Genomic DNA, 24205 nt, shown 5'->3' on the forward strand with positions numbered 1-24205 from the left:
CCAACAGGACAATAACCCTAAGCACACAGCCAAGACAACACAGGAGTGGCTTCGGGACAAGTCTCTGAATGTCCGAATGCACTGTATAATCCCAACCCATAGCTACAGTACAAACGGATTGTCATAGCTAGCCACCATGCATGAAATGCAGTAGTATAAATCTGCAGGTAGCTAAAGCTAACCAACTAGGTTAAATGTTAGCTAGCTAGCTAACATTAGGCTCTAACTAGCAAAAAATGGCTTTGAGATATGAGTAATATTACTACACATATCTTACACGTAACGCTAGCTAGCGTGCCAGCTACCTAACATTAGCTTTAACTTGCAATGAATACAACTTTCTGACAAATTTAGAAAATGTAGCTAGACTCACCTGTATAAATGGATAAACGCTTCACGGCAGAGTGTATTTTCAATTTTATTTGGCCCATTGTGTCAAGTCACTCCGGTTCACAATGACCGTGTGCAGAAAGTAGTCCATCACAACTTTTTCCCACAGATCTTTGTTGATAGCACCTGCTAAATTCAGGGGAGCAATGTTGAGAGCAGTAGCAAACTTTTGCAATTCTCCATGGATAACATATCTTTAAAAAAAGCTGAGGTAGCAAGGGTTATTTACACATAGTGAGCAACTCATGTTATAGACAGAAGCTGGCATTTCCAGCCCATCCATTTTCTCAGCCAATCATAGCTAGTGGGAAGGTTCCTGGCTTTTTCAGTGGCTAAATGTATGTATGCAGATGGCATACATGTTGTTATTAAGGCACATGAAGGCATTTCTACCAAAATAAATGCATTTTGATAAAATACTAAAATATTAAGTTCAAATGCCTCTCCTATGAAGTAGTGACGTGCGAGATGTGCCTAGCTTCTTGGAATGGGTCAAATTTGACTCAAATATAATAATCTCAAACCTTGCATAAATTTGTATACAATCACATCTCTCGTATGCATGGGAATACTTGGGAACTGATTTCCAAAAGTAAAATCACTTGAAGCTGATTTCCTGGTGTTTTAACAGTCGTTTATGTCCAACAATGAAAATGCGGAAAACTTGGGGGACCAAATAAAACCACCCGGGGACCAATTCGGCCAGTTGGAGAACCTTGTTGTAGGTTGTTAAGCCTTATTTGCATATTTCCCAGCATGCCTTTCAAGTGAATGTGAGAGATGCCCATCCATGTTGCTAGTAACAAACATGGTTGTTCCTACATGATTCCCATATGTGTTATTTCATAGTTTTGATGTTTTAACTATTGTTCTACAATGTAGAAAATAGTAAAAATAAAGAAAAACCCTTGAATGAGTAGGTGTGTATGTACTTTTGACTCGTACTGTAGGTGAAAATATTTCCAATTTGTAGAAGAAATGTATTAATTTCCTACTGTTGCTTTTGATTCATGGATCGAGTAAAAATAAATCCGTTCCAAAAAGTAACATAGCAAACAAATACATCTGTCAGATTGAAAAGGTTAGCTAAATGATGTTCATGCAATCAAATACATTACCAGTTAAACAAATTAGATTTCACTTTGTTACTTGTTCATCAAAAACGGTAGGACTTCGACATATATACATTTTCACAAAACATTGAAGCTATAGGTTTCAAGCTTCATGCATTTGTTTTTAATTCAAATACAACGTCAATGTTGCTTTTATCACAACACATGTGTCACTATCATCACTATAGGTCTAGTTATAAGTCGACTATTGCTATCGGCATCGTCATTGTTGTCAATTTCAATTACTAATAATTATGGCAATTTGCAATGTAATAGTCTACTGTCTACAATAACCCCATAACGAATGGTATTACAGTAGGCTATAATGATGCAGCTTCAAGAAAATATATTTTTTTAAAGTAAACGTGTTTTATTTCGGTAGAGGAGTGATTTAATTCCGTTAACCTGCAGCAATCACCAACAAGACTAATACTATTTTCATCATTGACTGCGTACTGAAAACGTTGTCGTAAATAGCAGAAGGGCAGACTGAGAAAATGTATGCCATGCCGACACAGAACTGTATAGTGCTAATACCATAAAACAAATGTTTACAAGAAATTAGTTTGATTGCCATAACAGTCATTTCAATGTTAATGAATTGGGCGCATAATGAAAATAAAATAATGTCAATAAATTGTGTATTTTATTTTATATCTAAAAGCTGGTAAGCTCCCCAAATTAAAATGTTCACACAATTAAATGTTTGTCCCTGCTTGTTATGACATGGAGCAGTATGTCTTTATAGTGTATTTAACATTGTGCAGGTGTTTGTATTTCTGTAGAAATACCCTATCCTAAAAATATATATTTCTACCTGCATAAATAAAGGATAAATAATGCCATTGACTCAGAACAATTACACCCCCCACAGTTATATATTCACTCCTATTCAAATCAATATAATGTGTTGTGTCTCCCTCGTTAACCTGGGTCAACAAAAAAATTAAAGCTAAATCTGCTCTGTTTGACCTCTCATCTCTGGTGTCTGAATAATAACGGTGGTGGGCTAATTCTACTTTAACTAAGTCTATGAAGCGACAAGGTCGGAGTGTCATGTGCTGAGGACTTTAGTGGGACCAGTGGTATCATCTCTAATGCGAGTCAATTTGGTTCCTTACCCCGGTAAACCTTCAGGGGGCTTTCTTCGCATTTGTTCAGTCTGCTTCAGACTCTGGAAAAACATCTGATGCATTTTATAACAAACCCCAGATGCGCCCAGAGTATGTGTGAGAGAAAGTGTGTGTGGGAGTGTGTTCGCCAGTGCTTTCTGCAGGGTAAAAGGACAACGAAGAAACAGTTTGGATTTTTTCGATTTGGTTTTAAATCAAATGTTTGGAATGAACGCAGATACGTGCGTTTCATATTGTAATATCACATCGATGGATTCATATTATAACACGTCTTCGCCACACGGCACGAATCCCGTAAGGACATTCCAAACGAGTGAATCCAAATACAGCCCAACATTCCTACCACGCAAAGGACAACAGGGTTACGGGAAGAAGTCTCGGAATCCTTCACAACAACAGGAGTGCCAGTCACAGGATGCCGCCTCAGAGGAAAGCAACAATTTAAACCACCTCTTCATACAACCGCCAGGTTGCAAAACATACCCCGAAAGCAAAGGACACAACGGCGCGTCTATCCCCTGCTATGGTGAGTTCCAAACGGTTGTAAGTTTGGATGCTGATTGCACTGCGCACAAAGGTTATTAATTAAAACCACTGCGCTCAGAACTGGTGCGATGACCAAAATTAAAACATCAGATTCATTTGTAAAGAGGTTCCGCACTTAAATAAGAAAGTTTCAAAGTTATGTTAAGCTATTTATTAATTTCAGAGGCAACGCGCAAAATCAACGTTTATGCGGTTAGGCTATCGCCAGTCAATCAGCATCCCAAACAGCCTTAATAACTAGACTATGAGTTAACAACCAAGAATCGTGTGGGCAACAAGGCTAACAATTAAAGGGAATGTGTTGATTTTATAGGCTAAGGGGTCAGAGAGCAACAGTAGTTTGTTAAGAGAAGCCAACATTTAAAATCCCCAAAACATCTTTATAACAGAAGACACACACGCTAACGTCTGCCTGTTAGAAACTGCATGACCACATCATTTATGAAGCCAAGTTGTTGGTGAAGAAAATACAATGACAAATAATGCGAAATGATTTGACTTTCATTCTGGCATAATCTGTATTATTTTGACCTTGGCCTATATATGCCATTTAGCAGAAGCTTTATCCGAAGCTGTAATACCATGGACCCCTGGCAAATAGCTTCTTTTTGAACATTTACAGTATACAGGCCTATACTTTCTCAACACACCAGCAAACCTCATGCACATACCATCATATGCAATTTATATTATTACTTATTTCAACACAAAAAGGGAGCCAATTAGACTGATATAGATTATTTTATAGCATAGAAACTCAGAGGACAGCCCCCGAAATATGAGATTAAGCAATAATCTGAACATTTTGCCGACCAATGATTTATTGCACGATTTCTCACCAAGGGAATTGGGCTCTATGGGGACTGGGAGCAAGTGATGCAGCCTACACACACACACACACACACACACACACACACACACACACACACACACACACACACACACACACACACACACACACACACACACACACACACACACACACACACACACACACACACACACACACACACACACACACACTAAAACTTAAACATTAGGCATTGAGATTTGCCAATAAGTGTTCTCATTGTTTAGAATGTAAGATTAAACATGATATTCCACAGCTGAATCTTATCCAGTAAACATTGGAAACACCACATTGTTAAAACATTGGAGAGGCCATGGCGATGCTGAGCTTGATTTGGGCTCAGCATGCTTCCGGAGACTCCCCAATTGCATCACACCCTCCAGACCACATTGTCGACATTGTCAGATCAAGCATAAATTGGCTTTGACATGTTCACTCTACATGCTTGTTTGGGAAACACTCTTATAAAATGTGGCCGGTAAAGAGCGAAGCATCTGGTACGATCATCTTAATTCATAAGTTACCTCACAGCTGGGAAACAAGGTCCTGGACATTTGAGGGAGGAAATATTGTTCTTACTCCACTGTGTTGAGTTCATTCATTTCCATTAACTTTCTGATTGAAAAAGATGTGGGAGGGGCTTCATTATCATATTTCCCAGCATGATTTGTTGCTGGTAGATTTTTAGAATAGTTTTAATATCGATGTTTCCTCATGCGCATTGATTGATTAATTTATCCTACACTATACAAAGAGAAATAAAAAGATTCTAAACTAATCCAATCTTTAAGGTGTTGGACTCTTACTGAGTTCCAGTTTAGATGGTTTAGGTAGTCTTCTTGAAGTCCTTCACCATAGTAATCATTCTGAGTATAGGTTGTGGGTGATAAATTCGAATTGTTGGATATTCTGGATTCTGATAGGAATTACTAATCACTTCACAAACCAGTATATTGTGACTCGAAGGTCTGATGCGCCCCATGAGCCAGGATTTTCATACCACGAAGTCGAAGATAATAAGGCCATAACTAAAGGCTCTATGAAATCTGGTCATAAAGGGGTGGATTCACCGACGCAGATTAAGCCACTTTTAAACTGGACGAACTGGACTAAATAGTTTCAAACTTGTTCTAGTCTAGATTTAAAAAATGTGATTTCCAGAAGGACGATTAGAGTTAATCTAGAGCTAAGTGAAGGCTTAAATTAAACCTGGCTAGAGGCAGGCTTAACTTCAGATGAATGGATGTTGGCCCCCAGGTTGACCTTGGCAATGGAGGAAAATGTATTACCTGGACTATTTCAATGACGATCAAAGAGCACCACCAAGGCCAAACAGAAGGGCGGTTATAGACAGGAGCAACCCTGTCTATAACCGTTTCCGTATGTACAAAGAAAATGCTGCTGACATTTGTTTGCTTGAGCCAAGGCCTTCATCTGACTCTTGTCGGGGAAGGCCCATCCCTCCGTCCCTGCAAGTACTGATCACCTTGAAGTTTTTGGCATCTGGAACCTTCCATCGTGAAACCGGAGATTTGTGTGGTGTAAGTGAATCGACTGTATGCAGAATGCTATATGTGAACAACTGAAAGACAATTACATCAAGTTCCCCTGATGATGCTGCCCAAGCCAACTACAAGGTACTGTAGAGATCTATGAATATGGGAACTTTTCTGTCACACAAACATGTTAAGCCCCCACTGTGTTGTGTTACACAAAAAAGCTAACATTTCAAAGTGACTCTGATTTGTAAAAGTGAGCCAACAATAAATACATTATCTTACCTGAAGTTGTCGTAGCATCGTTTTGTAATTTGAGTTGAATTCATTAGAATTGGTAGTCCAGACATTATTTTTCTTGTTTTCGGGTTGATGAATCATGCTGTTTGTTCTCGATAATTGGGTGGTTTGACATAATTTGCTTCAAGAGATTTTTTTCAAAGTCACTGAAATTCTTTGAACGTTTTCTTTTACCTCTGTCCATTGTTTGGTTTAGGTGCTTTGCTCCAATTCCACACAATGCTTACGTATTAGTGTCCCATCACTGGTTTTTGAAGCATCCTCAGGTCATCATGGTTCACAAAGATTAACTCGTGTATTTATTTAAGTAGAATTAGCCTAGTCCCGATTTGAAATTAAACTCTGTCCGCACATTCACTTAAGCAGTCACTTGGTGAAGGCTTCAAGAATAGAAGCTGTTGAATGCAACAACCATGTCTCTGTCACTAACAAACAAAGTCATGGGTGGTTATGTCTCACATTCACTCGGAAGACATGCTGGGAAATATGGAAATACTTGGCATACAACAGGCGCACGCGCGCGCGCGCGCGCACACACACACACACACACACACACACACACACACACACACACACACACACACACACACACACACACACACACACACACACACACACACACACACACACACAGACTTGAGGCAATATTATTTATTTATAGGCATCAAAGTGGTATTGTTTGAACAATCATATTAAACACAAGTATGCACACATTATGGTTAGGCCTACATTTCTAAATCATGGCCTGCCATCCAAACTATTGCCCTCATCTAACGATACAATACTAGAAATTAACAGACTACCTGGCAGGGTATAATAAACTGACATAGATTGTTTTTGGAAATCACTTTTTTGTTGTTGCCCAAAGTGGTTCAAAGTTTATTTTCTCAATATCTTTAAATCATACTGGTCCGGTAGTCTAATATTAAAATAGGTATTAAGAAAAGTATTATTTATAAACTTAAAGCACATATACAATGACATATCTACATCGTGTTTTGTCCCATCCTGATCTGTTTCACCTGTCTTTGTGATTATCTCCACCCCCTTCAGGTGTCGCCCATCTTCCCCATTATCCCCTGTGTATTTATACCTGTGTTGCCGGTTTGTCTTGTTTGTCAAGTCAACCAGCATTTTGTCTGAGCTCCTGCTTTTCACCCAGTCTCTCTTTTTCTCACCCTCCTGGTTTTGACCCTTGCCTGTCCTGTCTCTGAGCTCGCCTGCCTGACCACTCTGCCTGACCCTGAGCCTGCCTGCCGTCCTGTACCTTTGACCCACCTCTGGATTACCGACCTCTGCCTGACCCTGACTTCCATCCTGTACCTTTGCCCCACTACTCTGCATTATCGACCTCTGCCTTGACCTGTCGTTTGCCTGCCCATGTTGCTGTAATCAACATTGTTACTTCGACACAGTCTGCATTTGGGTCTTACCTTCAAACCTGATATGTTTATCATGACACAGATTTGAATTAGGATTTTTATCATTTGAGAATGTATAGGTACTTACGTTATAAGCCCAAAACCATCAGTCCAAAATCCTAGCCTAATGATTGAAATGAACTATAGCCTAAACTTATTTTTGGGGAGGCAAAACCTACAGACTTCGAATGCCACATTCTTATTAAATTCACCGACAACACGCCCATATGGCCAGCGGGTTGACTTCTATGAGCATGGCTGCATAGCACAAGATACTTTGGACGGTGTCTGACTATGTTCTAAGTTCATATCAACTTAGAAGATTGGTTGCAGTAATGTTACGTCGATGGTGAACGGATACAAAGATAACGTCAATGATGATGTTAATATGAAAGCACAGTGTAATGGCGTTGACCATACACATCTGCAAGTAGTTGGGATTGCAAGATGCCTATAGGCCTTCCATTGCAATGATTGACGCACTTAAGTGTTATTAAAGTTCATGAAAATAAAATTATTTAAAAAAACAACAACATATGACATCAATTGAAAATAAAATAAGCTGGTTTTGTGTTTAAATCTGAGCGCAAAGAAAATAATAAGAACACAAAGCAAGGGAAGGGAATAAAGACATAGGATCTCTTCTTTTATATATTTGCTCCAGAGAATGACGTGTATTTAAATAATTTAAAAGCAACTGTTATACAGATGTTATGACACAGTTTGTTGCTGCTCCAATGCCCGACCTTTAGAAAGAATGCACCAGTTCTAATATCCAGAGTTGTGGCGTTTTTTACACTGCGGGGGAAGTTTCACAGAGAAAGAAAAGCCCGTTATTTGAACCTTGATTAAAACGGACTTAAAAAAAGGAAAATTAAAGTCTTCAAAACATACACCAAAAACAGCAACATAAAAAAAACAATAATGAAAATATCATAAAAGGAATAATATTACTAGCACCACATTATAATAATAATTAATATTATTATTGGATAACCTCTATTTCCATGGGCAATCATCTTGATAATCTTAAAACTTCTTATGGCTGCATCCCGCTACCGGGATCGATATGACAACAGCCAGTGAACGTGCAGGGCACCAAATTCAAACAACAGAAATCTCATAATTAAAATTCCTCAAACATACATGTGTTTTATATAATTTTAAAGGTAATCTTGTTGTTAATCGCACCAAAGTGTCCGATTTCAAATATGCTTTTCAGCGAAAGCACTACAAACGATTATGTTAGGTCACCACAAAACCACAATAAGCACAGCCATTTTTCCAGCGAAAGATAGCAGTCAGAAAAAGCAGAAATAGGGATAAAATTAATCACTAACCTTTGATTATCTTCATCAGATGACACTCATAGGACTTCATGTTACACAATACATGCATGTTTTGTTTGATAAAGTTCATATTTAGAACAAAAAATCGGAGTTTACATTGGCACGTTACATTCACTAGTTCCAAAAACATCTTGTGATTTTGCATAGCCACATTGTTTCAACAGAAATACTCATCATAAATGTAGATGATAATACAAGTTATACACATGGAATTATAGATATACTTCTCCTTAATGAAACCGGTGTGTCAGATTTCAAAAAAACTTTACGGAAAAAGCAAATCATGCAATAATCTGAGACGGAGCTCAGAACAATAGCCAAATTAGCCGCCATGTTGGGGTCAACAGAAACCAGAAAATACATGATAAATGTTTCCTTACCTTTGATGAACTTCATCAGAATGCAGTCCTAGGAATCCCAGGTCCACAATAAATGCTTGATTTGTTCGATAATGTCCGTTATGTATGTCCAATTAGCTACTTTGGTTAGCGCCTTTGGTAAACAAAGTCACAAAGCGCCTCCACTATAACGTGACGAAATGTCCAAAAGTTCCATAACAGTCAGTAGAAACATGTCAAACGATGTACTGAATCAATCTTTAGAATGTTGTTAACATACATCTTGAATAACGTTCCAACCGGAGAATTAGATTGACTTCAGAAGAGCGGTGGAACGGAGGTCCTCCTCATGTGAAGGCGCATGGTGAAAGCATGCTCAGCTCGTGGCAGTGATTACTCATTCCTGTCTCCTTCGGCCCCCTTCACATTAGAGTCATCAGACAAAGTTCTATTGACTGTTGACATCTAGTGGAAGCCGTAGGAAGTGAAAACTCAACCACATCTCGCTGTAATTTCATTGAGAGCTTGGTTGAAAATCTGCCACCTCAGAAAAAATTCAAACAGGAAGTGGAACTTCTCAGGTTTTTGCCTGCCATATGAGTTCTGTTATACTCACAGACATAATTCAAACAGTTTTAGAAACTTCAGAGTGTTTTCTATCCAATACTAATAATAATATGCAAATATTAGCAACTTTGACTGAGGAGCAGGCTGTTGACTCTGGGCACCTCTGTGCACCTTTCATCCAAGCTACTCAATACTGCCCCTGCAGCCATAAGAAGTTAAATGAAAAAGTAAAGTAAAGTGGGAAATGACTAATTCCTAAAAATATAACTGCTGCACAGACTAGGCCATTCCCATATTGAAAAAATGTATCCATCATATGATTTTTATTGTTGCTTTTAATTAGCATATAATTACCAAACACATTTCCATAACTCATAAAAGCATGAAATTCAAATGAAAAGCCTCAATTTCATGCAGTGAGCGAAATGTTTAACTGTGGACATTGGAACCACAGATGTTGGATCTTAATTTGAGCCAGTTTGCTAACACAAGGAAAATAATCCCGGAGCAACAAGAAATGTGAATTACTATGTGGATTATAATTATTAGACATTTTTGTAGGGGTTGATAGCCTACATTTTTTGTAAGGGAAAATCAAGTCAGAAATTTCAAAGTGGAAATTACAAACTTCAGAAGCCTTTTTATACTTCAAATGAATTCCTACCTGCATTGGAGGAATGTTCCGCAACGGGGTGATCAAATTAAGATCCTATATCTGCATAGGTTACAGTAACATTGTGGGCCTTTTTTCATCACGAGATTGTACCTCGACAGCCGGCACCTTTTCTCACCAAAGTATACCCCATGAAGTAAAAAAAAACAGCCTTTCCTTTGACTGCAAACAATAGGAGTAAGGCCTTTTATTTCGGCTTAAATTCTCATCACACACATTTTACGTGCGTCTTTCTCAAAGATGAGAGCCAAGGGTAGTTCAACCCTGCATCAAAAACACTTTGCAAAGACCAATAACAGAGCAGAGCCATTCAAACTGTGATCCTTAAATGCAATATGTCTCCCCTGAGGAAAGCTGTGCAGTGTTATTCTGTAAAATGTTGCAGCCAGATTGCTCTGAAGGCATCATAGCTTTGGAGAGGATAGAGTTGGTGCTCAAGGGAGCGGAGATGTTGCACAACTTTATAATGTATTTTCTCCATCAACAGCAGAACTTTATAATGTATTTTCTCCATCAACGGCACAACTGTACCCAGCTTATTATGAATACATTTTGTTATGGTAGATTGGGAACCATGGACATTTCTCTATAGCTGACATTTCTGCAATGCATAGGTATACTGTATAAGGCCCGAATGAGATGTTCGACGAGCATACTTTTGGTCATGTAGTGTATATTCCCTCTGTGCATGTTAAGTTCACAACTAGCTTGAAATGCATACAGTATACGCACACCGCCATCATGCTTATGAGAACCTTTCTGTTTTCCCACAATTGTTAAACTTCAACGACTGTACTCAATTTAATTGACTTTCTGAACGAGTTTACATGTGTGCATACCTTGCATACCTTTACTGCGGTTCAATGGCTGTGCTCTTTTCACATATTTTAGAATATTTCAGACGATTCATTATCTTTCCTTCCTTCGGCACTGAGCATAACATATCAACTATATTGCATCTCTTGTACCAGGCATTATCATCATTAAGAGAGGCTAATGCTACAAACTTGTGTCTCAGCTATAGTGCCTTAGACTTGGTCCTGTACATGCTATAGGCTAGTGCCTCATGCAATGCATGGTACAACAGGGCCAGGGGAGGTTGTAGGGGTTGGGATCCTCAACCTATAGAAACTTCTACCTGACCACAGTCCACAGCAATGGCTGAAATCAGATCACCAGTGGAACCAATTAGAGTGCTTAGAGGGCAGGAGTCTGCAGAAATGCAGGCCATACACAGCCACACAGCACAACAGAAGAGCTAGCCACCCCATAAATACAAGGCAGATGTGATTGTTGTGTCCCAAATGGCACTCTATTCCCTATAAAGTGTTCTACTTTTGATCAGAACCCAATGTTGTAGTTTTCAGCTGTGTCTGGAGAAAGACTTAGAAAATCATGTCCTCTATTGAGTCTAACCTTCTGGACAAGAGGATACCTATGTAAGAATGCTGTTCATTGACTATAGCTCAGCATTCAACACCATAGTAACATCCAAGATCATCATTAAGCTCGAGGCCTGTGCAATTGGGTGTGAGCAAGACCTTTAAACAGGTCAACATTCACAAGGCTGCGGGAGTCAGAGTGCGCGGACCAACTGGCAAGCGTCTTCACTGACATTTTCAACCTCTCCCTGACCGAGTCTGTAATACCTACATGTTTCAAGCAGACCACCATAGTCTCTGTGCCCAAGAAAGCGAAGGTAACCTGCCTAAATGACTACTGCCCGTAATACTCACATCGGTAGCCATGAAGTGCTTTGAAAGGCTGGTCATGGCTCACATCAACAGCATCTTGCTAAATGCTAAACCCACTCCAATTCGCCAACAGATCCACAGATGACGCAATCTCGATCGCACTCCAAACTGCCCTTTCCCACCTGGACAAAAGGAACACCTACGTGAGAATGTTGTTCATTGAATACAGCTCAGCGTTCAGCACCAAAGCTCATCACTAAGGACCCTGGGACTAAACACCTCCCTCTGCAACTGGATCCTGGACTTCCTGAAGGGCCGCCCGAGGTGGTAAGGGTAGGCAACAACACATCTGCGACGCTGATCCTCAACACGGGGGCCCCTCAGTGGTGCGTGCTTAGTCCCCTCCTGTACTCCCTGTTCACCCACGACTGCGTGGCCAAGCACGACTCCAACACCATCATTTACTGATGACGCAGTGGTAGGCCTGATCACAACCAACGATGAGACAGCCTATAGGGTGGAGGTCCAAGACCTGGCAGTGTGGTGCCAGGTCAACAACCTCTCCCTCAACGTGAGCAAGACAATGAAGATGATTGTGGACTATAGGCAAAAAGAGGGGCGAACACGCCCCCATTCCATCGGGGCTGTAGTAGAGCGGGTCGAGAGTTTCAAGTTCCTTGGTGTCCTCATCACCAATCAACTATCATGGTCCAAACACACCAAGACAGTTGGGAAGAGGGCACGACAACGCCTTTTCCCCCTCAGGAGACTGAAAAGATTTGGCACGGGTCCCCAAATCCTCAAAAGGTTCTACAGCTGCACTATCAAGAGCATCCTGACCGGTTGCATCACCGCCTGGTATGGCAACTGTTCGGCATCCGACCGCAAAGCACTAAAGAGGGTAGTGCGTACAGCCCTGTACATCACTGAGGCCAAGCTTCCTTTCATCCAGGACTAATATACAAGGAGGTGTCAGAGGAATGCCCCAAAAATGTGAAAGAATCCAGTCACCCAAGTCATAGACAGTTTTCTCTGCTACCGCATGGCAAGTGGTACTGGAGCGCCAAGTCCAGGATCAAAAGGCTCCTTTTTTATTGAATGTAATTTATTTTGGGAAACAGACATGTACAACAAAATGCACAATGTGTACCCAGAGGATATCACTTCACAAAATAGGGACCGGCGCACTTCACAAAATAGATGGCATCATGAGGATGGAAAATTATGTGGATATATTGAAGCAACGTCACAAATGGGTCTTCCAAATGGACAATGACCCCAAGCATACTTCCAAAGTTGTGGCAAAATGGCTTAAGGACAACAAAGTCAAGGTATTGGAGTGGCCATCACAAAGTCCTGACCTCAATCCTAGAGAGAATTTGTTGGCAGAACTGAAGAAGCGTGTGCGAGCAAGGTGGCCTACAAACCTGACTCAGTTTCACCAGCTCTGTCAGGAGGAATGGGCCAAAATTCACCCAACTTATTGTGGGAAGCTTGTGGAAGGCTACCTGAAACGTTGGACCCAAGTTAAACAATTTTAAAGGCAATGCTACCAAATACTAATTGAGTGTGTCATCTTCTGACCCACTGGGAATTTTATGAAAGAAATAAAAGCTGAAATAAATCTCTACTATTATTCTGACTTTTCACATTCTTAAAATAAAGTGGTGATCCTAACTGACCTAAGACAGGGAATTTTTACGAGGATTAAATGTCAGGAATCGTGAAAAATTTAGTTTAAATGTATTTGGCTAAGGTGTATGTAAACTTCCAACTTCAACTGTAAATGTCGAGACCATATCACACTCATGAAGGAAATCATGGACCTTGAAAAACAAATATTTCCTCTCATATTGTTTTCCTCTCCCCCTCACCCATATCCCCCCCACAGCTAAAGACAATGGCGGGCTAACTGACTCTGAGCTGACCCTAAAAACGGACTCCCCTGTGATAGAGGGTTCCTATCTGAACCTGAAGGAACCAGGGTCAGGGGTCAAGGGTCAGGGTCAATCCGACCGGTTTGGCCCTGGCTCGGACCACCTCTCCAGTCCCATGGACAAGGGGAGCGAGGCTGCGGAAAGCAACAAGGGGAAGAAGAGGCGTATCCGCACCACCTTCACCTCATATCAGTTGGAGGAGTTGGAGAAGGTGTTTCAGAAGACCCACTACCCTGACGTCTACGCCAGAGAACAGCTGGCGTTGAGGACCGTCCTGACAGAAGCACGAGTACAGGTGAGAGGATTTCGGAGCTTTGACCTCTGACCTTTTACTTGGCTCAGTTGAACAACCACTAAACCATGATGAGGACCATGGTCTGAAGTACTACTATTATGCCCGGTCCCAATTCTCTCCCTACCCCTTCCTCTTGGAAGTTCTGAAGGGTCTGAATAGGTATAGTCAGAGCAGCAGTGGAACTTCCACAATATTGCTTCCACCTTACAGAGCCGCAAAAATCGAAAGGCCAAAAGGACTCCTATGAGCTGTTTTCTGTAGAAGCTCTGTCCATTTCATCATGTACATGTTTACTCAGGGATCTGACAGAGAGAGAGAGAAGATTGGCATGTGGACAGACCTTGTTCTGAACACATAGCATGGGCTATTATCTTTTCTTCCCTTCTCGTTCTGTCTTTCCATGGACAGGACTAGCGGAAATACTATTCTTTAGTTCTACATACTGCAGATTTTGTTAAGAGGTCAGAGGCCAAGGGCTTCCCCCCAAAATGACCATGTTACTTCAAACTACATCACTACACAGCATTTATTTCAAGAAAAAAAAGAGAGAGGAACAAATAAAACTCAAAGTTATTTGGCAAGGCAATAAGAAACACTCAGATGCCACATTCAATTTCCCAGCATGCTCTGAGACAGTCAGGGCAACAGAACCTGGTCTGGTAGAGTGGAGGAACAGTAAAATAAATGACCGATTTGCATTCGTTTTCCACCTGGGAGGGCCCCTGTCGGCCGGTCTTTGGCCGGTGTTCAGACGGACGGTTCCTCCCGCCCCATGTGGAATTGCCTCTATCGGGCTGTGTCCGAACGCGCCCCATCCGAGCGAGACCCAGTCGACCCGTCTGACCCAGTGGTCGATTCGGGTCGGCTCTGGTATACACAACCAGGAATATCTTGGTAATGGAACCAGATAGAGACACCTCGTCTTCTGACCCAGTGGCCCTACGTGGGGAGCGGCACACTCAAATACCAACATTCTTTCTGATAGTCTTTAATAAACATTTGGTTATCCTGACCTGGACACCATGTATTATAATTGCCCATTACGGGCTATTAGCAGGCCAATAGACTATTGCCAACACCTCTCTGTATCTTTATAGTTTGTGCAAGGCAATTGATCAGCATTAAAAACTTTGTGAATGGGGCCTCCCGAGAGGCGCAGTGGTCTAAGACACTGCATCGCAGTGCAAACTGCGTTGCTACAGATGCTCGTTTGATACCCGTGCCGGCTGCGACCGGGAGACCCATGAGGCGATGGTTGGCTTTTGGTTTCTCTCCCTCTAAAAACAGAAATCATTCTAAATAACAAACTGGCAAAACAAATTAGTGAGAATGTCTCACCCCATGTTCAAGAATGGCCTTTTAAAGGTTAAATGAAAACGAAATCTCCAAAATATATATATATATATTTTTTTAAACAAAGTGACTATTATTATTATTAATTATTTTGGATTGATATAAAAGCCCCTTAGATATTCTCACAGATCTGATTTGCCCTAACAAAAAATGCCCATTAGATATTAATTTAAAATCCTCCAATCCTCTAAATATAATTATTGGAGAGTCACGTCATTGAAAAATATATTTTCGATATACTGTAGGACTACCGTAGGTGACATGAGTCTCACTAGTGTTGAGTAATGTGCTGTTAAAAGTGGTGGAGGTCTTATTTATTTAAAAAGCATATTGAAGTTAGAAGCAATAGGATTTGAAGCAAAAGCCTATCCTCTGTGGTCAACTATTTCAGCACTGTTTCGCACTGCTCTGAGACAAGCATGGGAATTGGTCTTGATAAAGCAATGAGGTTTTTATTTTCACTGAATCTCCATTTGGGTATTGGTTAGACTACAATTAGGGTGTGGAAATGCTATACTCTTAGTACTGTAGCCTACTCCCGACCTTCAATGTTGTGTGACATATTTTCTGTTCCACCTGAACGGAAACCCTTGTTTTTTGTTTCTTGGAATAGAAACACCATAATATTAAGCAAATGAATTAAGCAAAATTTCTTAAAATCAATCCCATATACTATGTTCTTACAAAAAACACATTTTAAATTCTCTAGCACAGCCAATATTGAAGGCTATGAAATGCTTCTCAAAGATGCCCTCAGGTGGTCAAACTAGCACTAACTAGCATTAATGGTAACAATGGCTGACAATTAAATAAGGTGCCATAGAATTCTGAGGCAACCCGCAAGGTGTGCTGCAGTATGACACGACTTTTAAAGGTGGAACCACTGTATCTAATAGAACACAGAGGGTTTTCATAAATGGAAGTGCAAATTCAGTTGAGTGTGGTGTACCGCAGGGCAGCCGGCTAGGGCCATTATTGTTTTCTGCACAAATGACCTTCCACTGACCTTGAATAAAGCCTGTGTGTCTATGTACGCTGGCGACTCAACAGTATACACGTCGACTGCAACAGTCAAATAAATAACGGAGACATTTAACATAGCTCCAGTCAGTTTTAGAATGGGTAACTAGCAATTGCCTGGTGCTAAATATCTCAAAAACTAAAAGTAAAATATTTGTGACAAATCACTTGCTCAACGCTAAACCTCTTTTAGATCTATTATTGAATAATGTGGCTATTGAGCAAGTTGAGGAGACTAAACTGCTGGGTGTAACCCTAGATAGCAAGCTTTCATGGTCAAAACATGTAGACCCAATGGTTGCTAAAATGGGAAGCGGTCTGTCCATGACAGGGCGTTGCTCTGCCGTCTTGACATCTTAGTCGACCAGACAGGTCCTACAGCCCCTAGTTTTGTCGCACCTGGAGTACTGCCCAGCTGTATGGTCATGTCCAGCAAAGAAGGACATTGGTAAATTGCAGTTGGTCCAGAACAAAGCAGCACGTATCGCACTTAGATGTACATGGAGGGAAATTGTCAGTAACATGTATGTCAGTCTCTTCTGGCTCAAAGTTGAGGAGAGCTTGACTGCATCACTATTGATCTTTGTGCAAGGTATTGATGTGTTGAAGGTACTTGAACGGTCTGTTCAAGCAGTTGGCACACAGTTCAGACACTCATCGGTACAACACAACAGTATTAAATAGAGCAATGACAACATGGAACTCTGCCACCCCAGGTAACTCAAGCTAGCAATACAACCAGTTTAAAAAAACGGATAAAAGAACACCTTACTGCACAAAGGGTACTGTGAAGAGACACAACCATGTTATATGTCTTGCATTGTGATTTGCACTGTACTATGTATTAGACCTAGATATTGTGTGTATGTACTGACATTTGAAATGTCTTTATTTCAGTCCTTGACTAATAATGTTCTGTACTATGTATTATGTCATGTTTCATGTGGACCCCAGGATCCTAATAAATACCAATTATATGGGTAATCACAGTTCCCTGTGGGATTGAGACTTGGGCTGCCTTGGTGTCTGGCAGCACCAGATTGCGCATTTATCCGGGTTACCACAGTTTCCCTGTAGGTTTGAGCCTTGGGCTGCCGTGGTTTGTCAATGAGGCGGCGCGCAAACGCGCATTATCAAGTCGCAACAGGTGCCCTGTGGTTTGGGACTTGCGGTTACTTGTGTGAGTTCTGGCATTCCAGACTCCTTGGGTCTCTGTGTGAGCCTTCTTGTTAGGGTCTAAGGGCTTGGTCCGCCGTGGTTGATGTTAGGCAGCGTTTTGTCTGGGTTACCACAGTTTCCCTGTGGGTTTGAATCTTGGGCTGCCATTGTTGCACGCGAGTACACAGTTTCCAGGTGACTGCAGGTTTTCTGTGTGTTTGAGCCTCGGACTGCCGTGGGCCTCCTAGTTTGGTACCCTCTGAGTCGGTTTGGGGTGTGATTGTATGTCCCAATAGTAACATCTTCCCGGTGAGTGCGCATACGCCTATCACAACAGATGTCATCAAGCAACAGACTTCAAAGTGCGCAACAGAACATTGTACTGTCTACACTCGGTTTGTTGTTTTTATGAAATATTTTTCATGAAATCGGTTAAAACATACCTAAAGTTTGTATTGCTACAGATTCAATGACATGGTCAGCCTTTGCGGCTGGGACCACAATTGTGTGTCCTGGATTCCTGTTGGCTGCTAGCCATCATGAAAACTGAATAGGCTAACGTTAGCAGTGCTAGCCCACTGGTGTTTTTAATCCATGGCTGGGCAAAAATGCTTCAATTGTGAGATTGTTTCGAAATAATCACAAAATAAGTTGGAACTGGAAAATGGACAGGGATTTGTCTGCCCTAAATGCACCACCATCAAGCAGCTTAGGGAAGAGATCCTCCAAGTGTTAGCTCGGCTGCAAGAAAAGGATAATCTGCTTTCTAAGTACACCGACTTTGCTGTAACCCAGGCAAACCAAATCTCAGTTTTAAATGCCTCTTATAGCAAAGATGTTGATGAGTTACGCGGCATTGTTCTGTCCCAATCCAATGGACAGATGTTAAGCTCAACTCCACGGCCCATGGGAGACTGGGCACTCACAAGGCGTAGGAGATCGGGGAGGCAGTCTGGCCACCCTTCATCTGAGAAGATCCCACCAGCTATCGAACAGCTTTGCCCGGGTTGAGACAGACCTACCAGCCCCGGGAGTCAGCACGGATTCTGGGTGTATACCAACAGCCGGCGGCCGCCCATTGGCACCCTCCCCCACGGCCACCACAGTTCAGGAGGTCCCTTCACCATTAAATTCCGTCACAACCACCATCATTGTGGGTAGCGCGATAATGAGAGTTTGGCCTGCCTAAGAGCTGTGGATCGATAAAGGTCCATTGTCACCCAGGACCCCGTGCCCATGACATCAACTCCCTCCTGCCCACGGATCTGGCCAACTAGTCCAATATTGACACCATCGTCACTCCTGTAGGTTTTACCAACATTAATTTTAGGCGATCTGAGGGAGGACTAGATTTTTTTTTTAAACACCCTTGCTAGCACAGGGAAGATAATAATTATCTCTTATTATTATTATCTCTCCCTCCCGTACTACCGTAGGGGTTCGGAACGTTTCAGCCGACTCTCTGCCCTGACCGAGTACCTGAAGAAACTTTGCAATGACAGGAATGTCTCTTTTTGTGACAACTTTCATTTGCTGACAAGGTCTGGTAGTGCTCCAGTTCTCTATTCACTGTCAGAATAAGCAACAGGGGACTTGGAAAGCATATCAACTCCTGTAGAATTGGCATTATGGTTATTGTGAGTAACCTAATTTATGTTCCTTTAACTCTGCCTTCTAGTGAGTTTATACAAACTGTCAACTCTTACCATTCGGATAGATTAGAGACTGTCAGAAAACATGGCTGTGAGGTTAATAAATAGGTTGTTATTCCATTGGTTACCTCGAGGCAGATGCCCCAGGGGCAGAGTGGCCCATAGTCATTGAATATGACCTCATTACTGAGTGCAAAGTTGATTCATTTTTCTCACTGAAACATGGCTGTCAGACTGTAGTGCCACTTTTAGTGAAGCCTCCCCCCAAACTACAGCTTTTCATACTCTATCCGAAAAGGGAAAAAGAGTGTGAGGACAGCATCCATTTTTACTAATGCTCTCAGCTGTAAGGACACTTTGTTTGGCAACTTTGGGTCTTTAGAGCGTCATGCTATACTGTATGCCAACCACCAGTGCTGGTCATAACCCTGTATAGGCCACCAAAGCACTGCTCCACTTTCTTTACTGATTTATCAGAACTATTGTCTCTTGTCATTGAGAATTATGATAAAATCATTGTGTTGGGCGATTTTACTGTGTTCTACTGATGCTGAGAGACAAATGCCAGATACAAATATTTTTGCATTATTATACAATAGATCGCTATAATCACCGTCAGACACACCTGGCTAACTTGATGGGTCATATGATGGCGCCAGAGGTGATGGCTGACATTTTACGGGCTCCTAGCCAATTGTGCTGTTACTGTGTGTTTTTTTGCATTATTTGTAACTTATTGTGTACATATTGTTTCTGCCACCGTCTCTTACGACCGAAAAGAGCTTCTGGATATCAGGACAGCGATTACTCACCTCGTACTGGACAAAGATTTTTTCTTTAACAAGTCGGACGCGAAGGATTCAGACACCCGACAAGGCCGAAATCCCCGTCATTCACACGAAGAAGAGACAGAGACATCGGGGATGTACACTACCGGTCAAAAGTTTTAGAACACAATCATTCAAGGGTTTTTCTTTATTTTTATTATTTTCCACATTGCAGAATAATAGTGAAGACATCAAAACAATGAAATAACACATATGGAATCATGTAGTAACCAAAAAAGTGTTAAACAAATTAAAATGTATATACTGTAAGTATATAGAACGTGCCACTGAGACAGGTAATGGCGGACTGAACGAAGTTATGTAGAGCACCTCAAGATAAAAATGTAAAATTCAATATCGGCAAGTTAGACTAAATATTAGCACTACACAATCTGGTGGGTGATAACCTTCAATCTGGATAATAACACAAAACAAATCTTAAGACTAGAGAGATTTATCGACAAATATTACGAAAACAAGCAACACCCAAACATGACGGAGAGTAAGACGGGAACCGATTTCTAAACGAAACGTGACTCTTCTACAGACACAGGCAATTTAATATTTTCACCACCGGGAATGGTAAAGGTCGAAAATGTTCTGTTAAAATCAATAAATTACAAACTGGGCATACTTCAATTAGTCAGTAAGGATATAAAAGAGATGAGTGATAAAAAAGCTGCGACATTGGAGAAGGAAACACACGAGCTAAAAGGGACAGTCAATAAGATTGAAACCGAAGTGAATGAACTTAAGGAGAACACCGTTCTGAGAGAAGCCTTACTTGACATACAGACTAGATCCATGAGAGAGAATCTGGTACTTACAGGTATCCAAGAGAAAGGAGAAGTTCCTGAATCTGTAGTTAGAGAGTTACTCCTTACAGCACTTCAGACTCCACGCGAAGCTATCGACAAAATCCAACTCGAAAGTGTACACCGCTTCAGACAGAGGGCAAAGGTACGAACGCCCAATCGTTGCCAAATTTGCTTCCTTTAAAGATAAAATAATGGTTAAAAGCATGGGTAAAAGACTTGCTGGGTCCAAAATTGGCATGAATGATCAGTTCCCGAAGGAAATTGCAGAACGACGTAAAGTTCTGTATCCAATTTTCAAAGAACATAGATTAAAAGGGAAACGAGTAGCTCTCGTCGTCGATAAACTATATATTTATAACCAGTTGTTCAAAGACTACTCCATGGTTATTTTAAAAATTATAAAGTTCTCATAGACGAGGAAAATAATAAAACACAATTGTAGCCCGGTTATGGATTGCAACAATACAATAAAAAATATAGCTTTTCTATATATCTTCAAATGTAACGAATTCGAACACACAAGCACTAATTCAACATGGTGAAGATAAAAACTCAGTAAGCAGAAGGCACAGTATGTGTGGATGGTGTGGTGTGTTTATTTTAATTTTATTTGTTATGTTTGGGAAAGTGTGGCGTTGAGTGAGAAATGTAATGGTTGCATATCCCAGAACCAATGTATTGCTGTGAGCAGGGGTGTGAGAGAGCTTTCAATGTTGTTCAGATGATGGATATACTTTTTATAATGAATTATACGTCTTATTTATTTATTGTCCTATCATGGTGGAACAGTTTTAAAATTAATTATACATTTAATTTATTTATTGTCATATCATGGGGAACTACATTAAAAAAAGAAATGTATATCAAATGTATTTATTTATGATCCTATATTGATGGAACGGTCCACAACCCTATACCCTAGACACCCACCTGAATGACCCAGATACTAAGGAGAAGTCCCTAACTGTTTTATGGGCTTGATGTAAGCGGTCTGTATGCAGCTAAAATGAGGTCAGAGACCAAGAGCAGCACTGCCCCCTCAAGATTCTGAGCCTGCTTGGCAGGGTTGGTCCTGCAAAGCCAAAGCCCCCTAAAGGGAGAGCATACTATACAAGGAAATTCTCAAAGCTGCTAATGAGAACCTTGACGACCTTGTACCTAGCCGGTGGGGACTCCGGTGGTCCAAGCTTCTTTGAAAATACATAAGAATTTATCAACTCTACAAGCAACACTAGACTCTTTTATTATGGTGGGAGAATTTAATACGGTTTAAAATACCTCTATGGACTGGAAAGGAAATCACAGTACAAACTATCACCCTCAGGCACTTAAGGAAATCATGAATGTCAAAGAATATATTGGAATTAGTGGATATATGGAGACTTAAATACCCTGACCTAGTGAGATATACATGGCGGAAGCTTAGTCGTCTAGTCGTCTTGACTACTTTCTTATACCATTCTCTCTAGCACCAAAAGTTCAAAAAGTGTTAGGGGACAGAATGCGGTCAGATCATCACATAATTGGCATATATATTACTCTTTCAGAATTTCCACGTGGGCGAGGATATTGGAAATTTTATCAAAGCCTACTAGATGATAAATTGTTTAGAACTAGGACAGAAGAATTTATAACTGACTTTTTCAGACATAACATAGGTACAGCAGATCCCTTTATTGTATGGGACACTTTTAAGTGTGTCTTTAGAGGCCATGCAATTCAGTACTCATCTATAAAACAAAAGCAATTTAGATCACAAGAGTCCATATTAACATAGGAAATTGGACTAACAGTACAGTTAGATAGCAATAAAGACTGTACCATAGAGGCACAGAATAAGTTAGGAAAAACAAAAAGAAATGGAGGAACTTATTCAAGAAAGATCCATTGTAATATATTATAAAAATATAGCGAACTGGATGGAATATGGGGAAAAATGCACCAAATTCTTTTTCAATCTTCAATATAGAAATGCTACCCCCAAAAATGTATTAAAACTTGTTACAAATGATGGAGTCACGCATGATTCACCAAATTATACTTTGAAAGAGGAAGTAAAGTACTTTAAGAATATGTTTTCATTTCAGGCTCCTCCATCTCCACTAACTGAAACTAATTGTATGGATTTTTTTCCTAATAATAATGTAAAATTAACATCTGTACAGAACGGCTCATGTGAAGGCCAAATTACAGAGGAGGAACTGCTTGATGCAATTTTTTAATTTTTTAATTTCACCTTTATTTAACCAGGTAGGCTAGTTGAGAACAAGTTCTCATTTGCAACTGCGACCTGGCCAAGATAAAGCATAGCAGTGTGAACAGACAACAACACAGAGTTACACATGGAGTAAACAATAAACAAGTCAATAACATGGTAGAAAAAAAGAGAATCTATATACAATGTGTGCAAAAGGCATGAGGAGGTAGGCAATAAATCGAATAATTACAATTTAGCAGATTAACACTGGAGTGATAAATCATCAGATGATCATGTGCAAGTAGAGATACTGGTGTGCAAAAGAGCAGAAAAGTAAATAAATAAAAACAGTATGGGGGTGAGGTAGGTAAATTGGGTGGGCTATATACCGATGGACTATGTACAGCTGCAGCGATCGGTTAGCTGCTCAGATAGCAGATGTTTAAAGTTGTTGAGGGAGATAAAAGTCTCCAACTTCAGAGATTTTTGCAATTCATTCCAGTCGCAGGCAGCAGAGAACTGGAAGGAAAGGCGGCCAAATGAGGTTTTGGCTTTAGGGATGATCAGTGAGATACACCTGCTGGAGCGCGTGCTACGGGTGGGTGTAGCCATCGTTACCAGTGAACTGAGATAAGGCGGCACTTTACCTAGCATAGCCTTGTAGATGACCTGGAGCCAGTGGGTCTGACGACGAACATGTAGCGAGGGCCAGCCGACTAGGGCATACAGGTCGCAGTGGTGGGTCGTATAAGGTGCTTTAGTAACAAAACGGATGGCACTGTGATAAACTGCATCCAGTTTGCTGAGTAGAGTATTGGAAGCTATTTTGTAGATGACATCGCCGAAGTCGAGGATCGGTAGGATAGTCAGTTTTACTAGGGTAAGTTTGGCGACGTGAGTGAAGGAGGCTTTGTTGCGAAATAGAAAGCCGACTCTAGATTTGATTTTGGATTGGAGATGTTTGATATGAGTCTGGAAGGAGAGTTTGCAGTCTAGCCAGACACCTAGGTACTTATAGATGTCCACATATTCTAGGTCGGAACCGTCCAGGGTGGTGATGCTAGTTGGGCGTGCGGGTG

General features: G+C 40.9%; 1 protein-coding gene across 1 annotated transcript in view; it reads left to right on the forward strand.

The window, feature by feature from the left end:
• The first annotated feature begins 2700 nt into the window (after positions 1 to 2700).
• The window catches only part of LOC139540406 (homeobox protein aristaless-like 4), a 54502-nt gene continuing 32997 nt past the window's right edge, over positions 2701 to 24205 (forward strand). Inside the window, exons 1-2 of the mRNA XM_071344204.1 lie at positions 2701 to 3161; positions 13761 to 14101. Of these exons, the coding sequence (XP_071200305.1) occupies positions 2834 to 3161; positions 13761 to 14101 (669 nt within the window). The 5' untranslated portion in view covers positions 2701 to 2833. The remainder of the gene's footprint in view (positions 3162 to 13760; positions 14102 to 24205) is intronic.

The sequence above is a fragment of the Salvelinus alpinus genome, chromosome 15, assembly GCF_045679555.1.
Source record: "Salvelinus alpinus chromosome 15, SLU_Salpinus.1, whole genome shotgun sequence".
Lineage (NCBI taxonomy): Eukaryota > Metazoa > Chordata > Actinopteri > Salmoniformes > Salmonidae > Salvelinus > Salvelinus alpinus.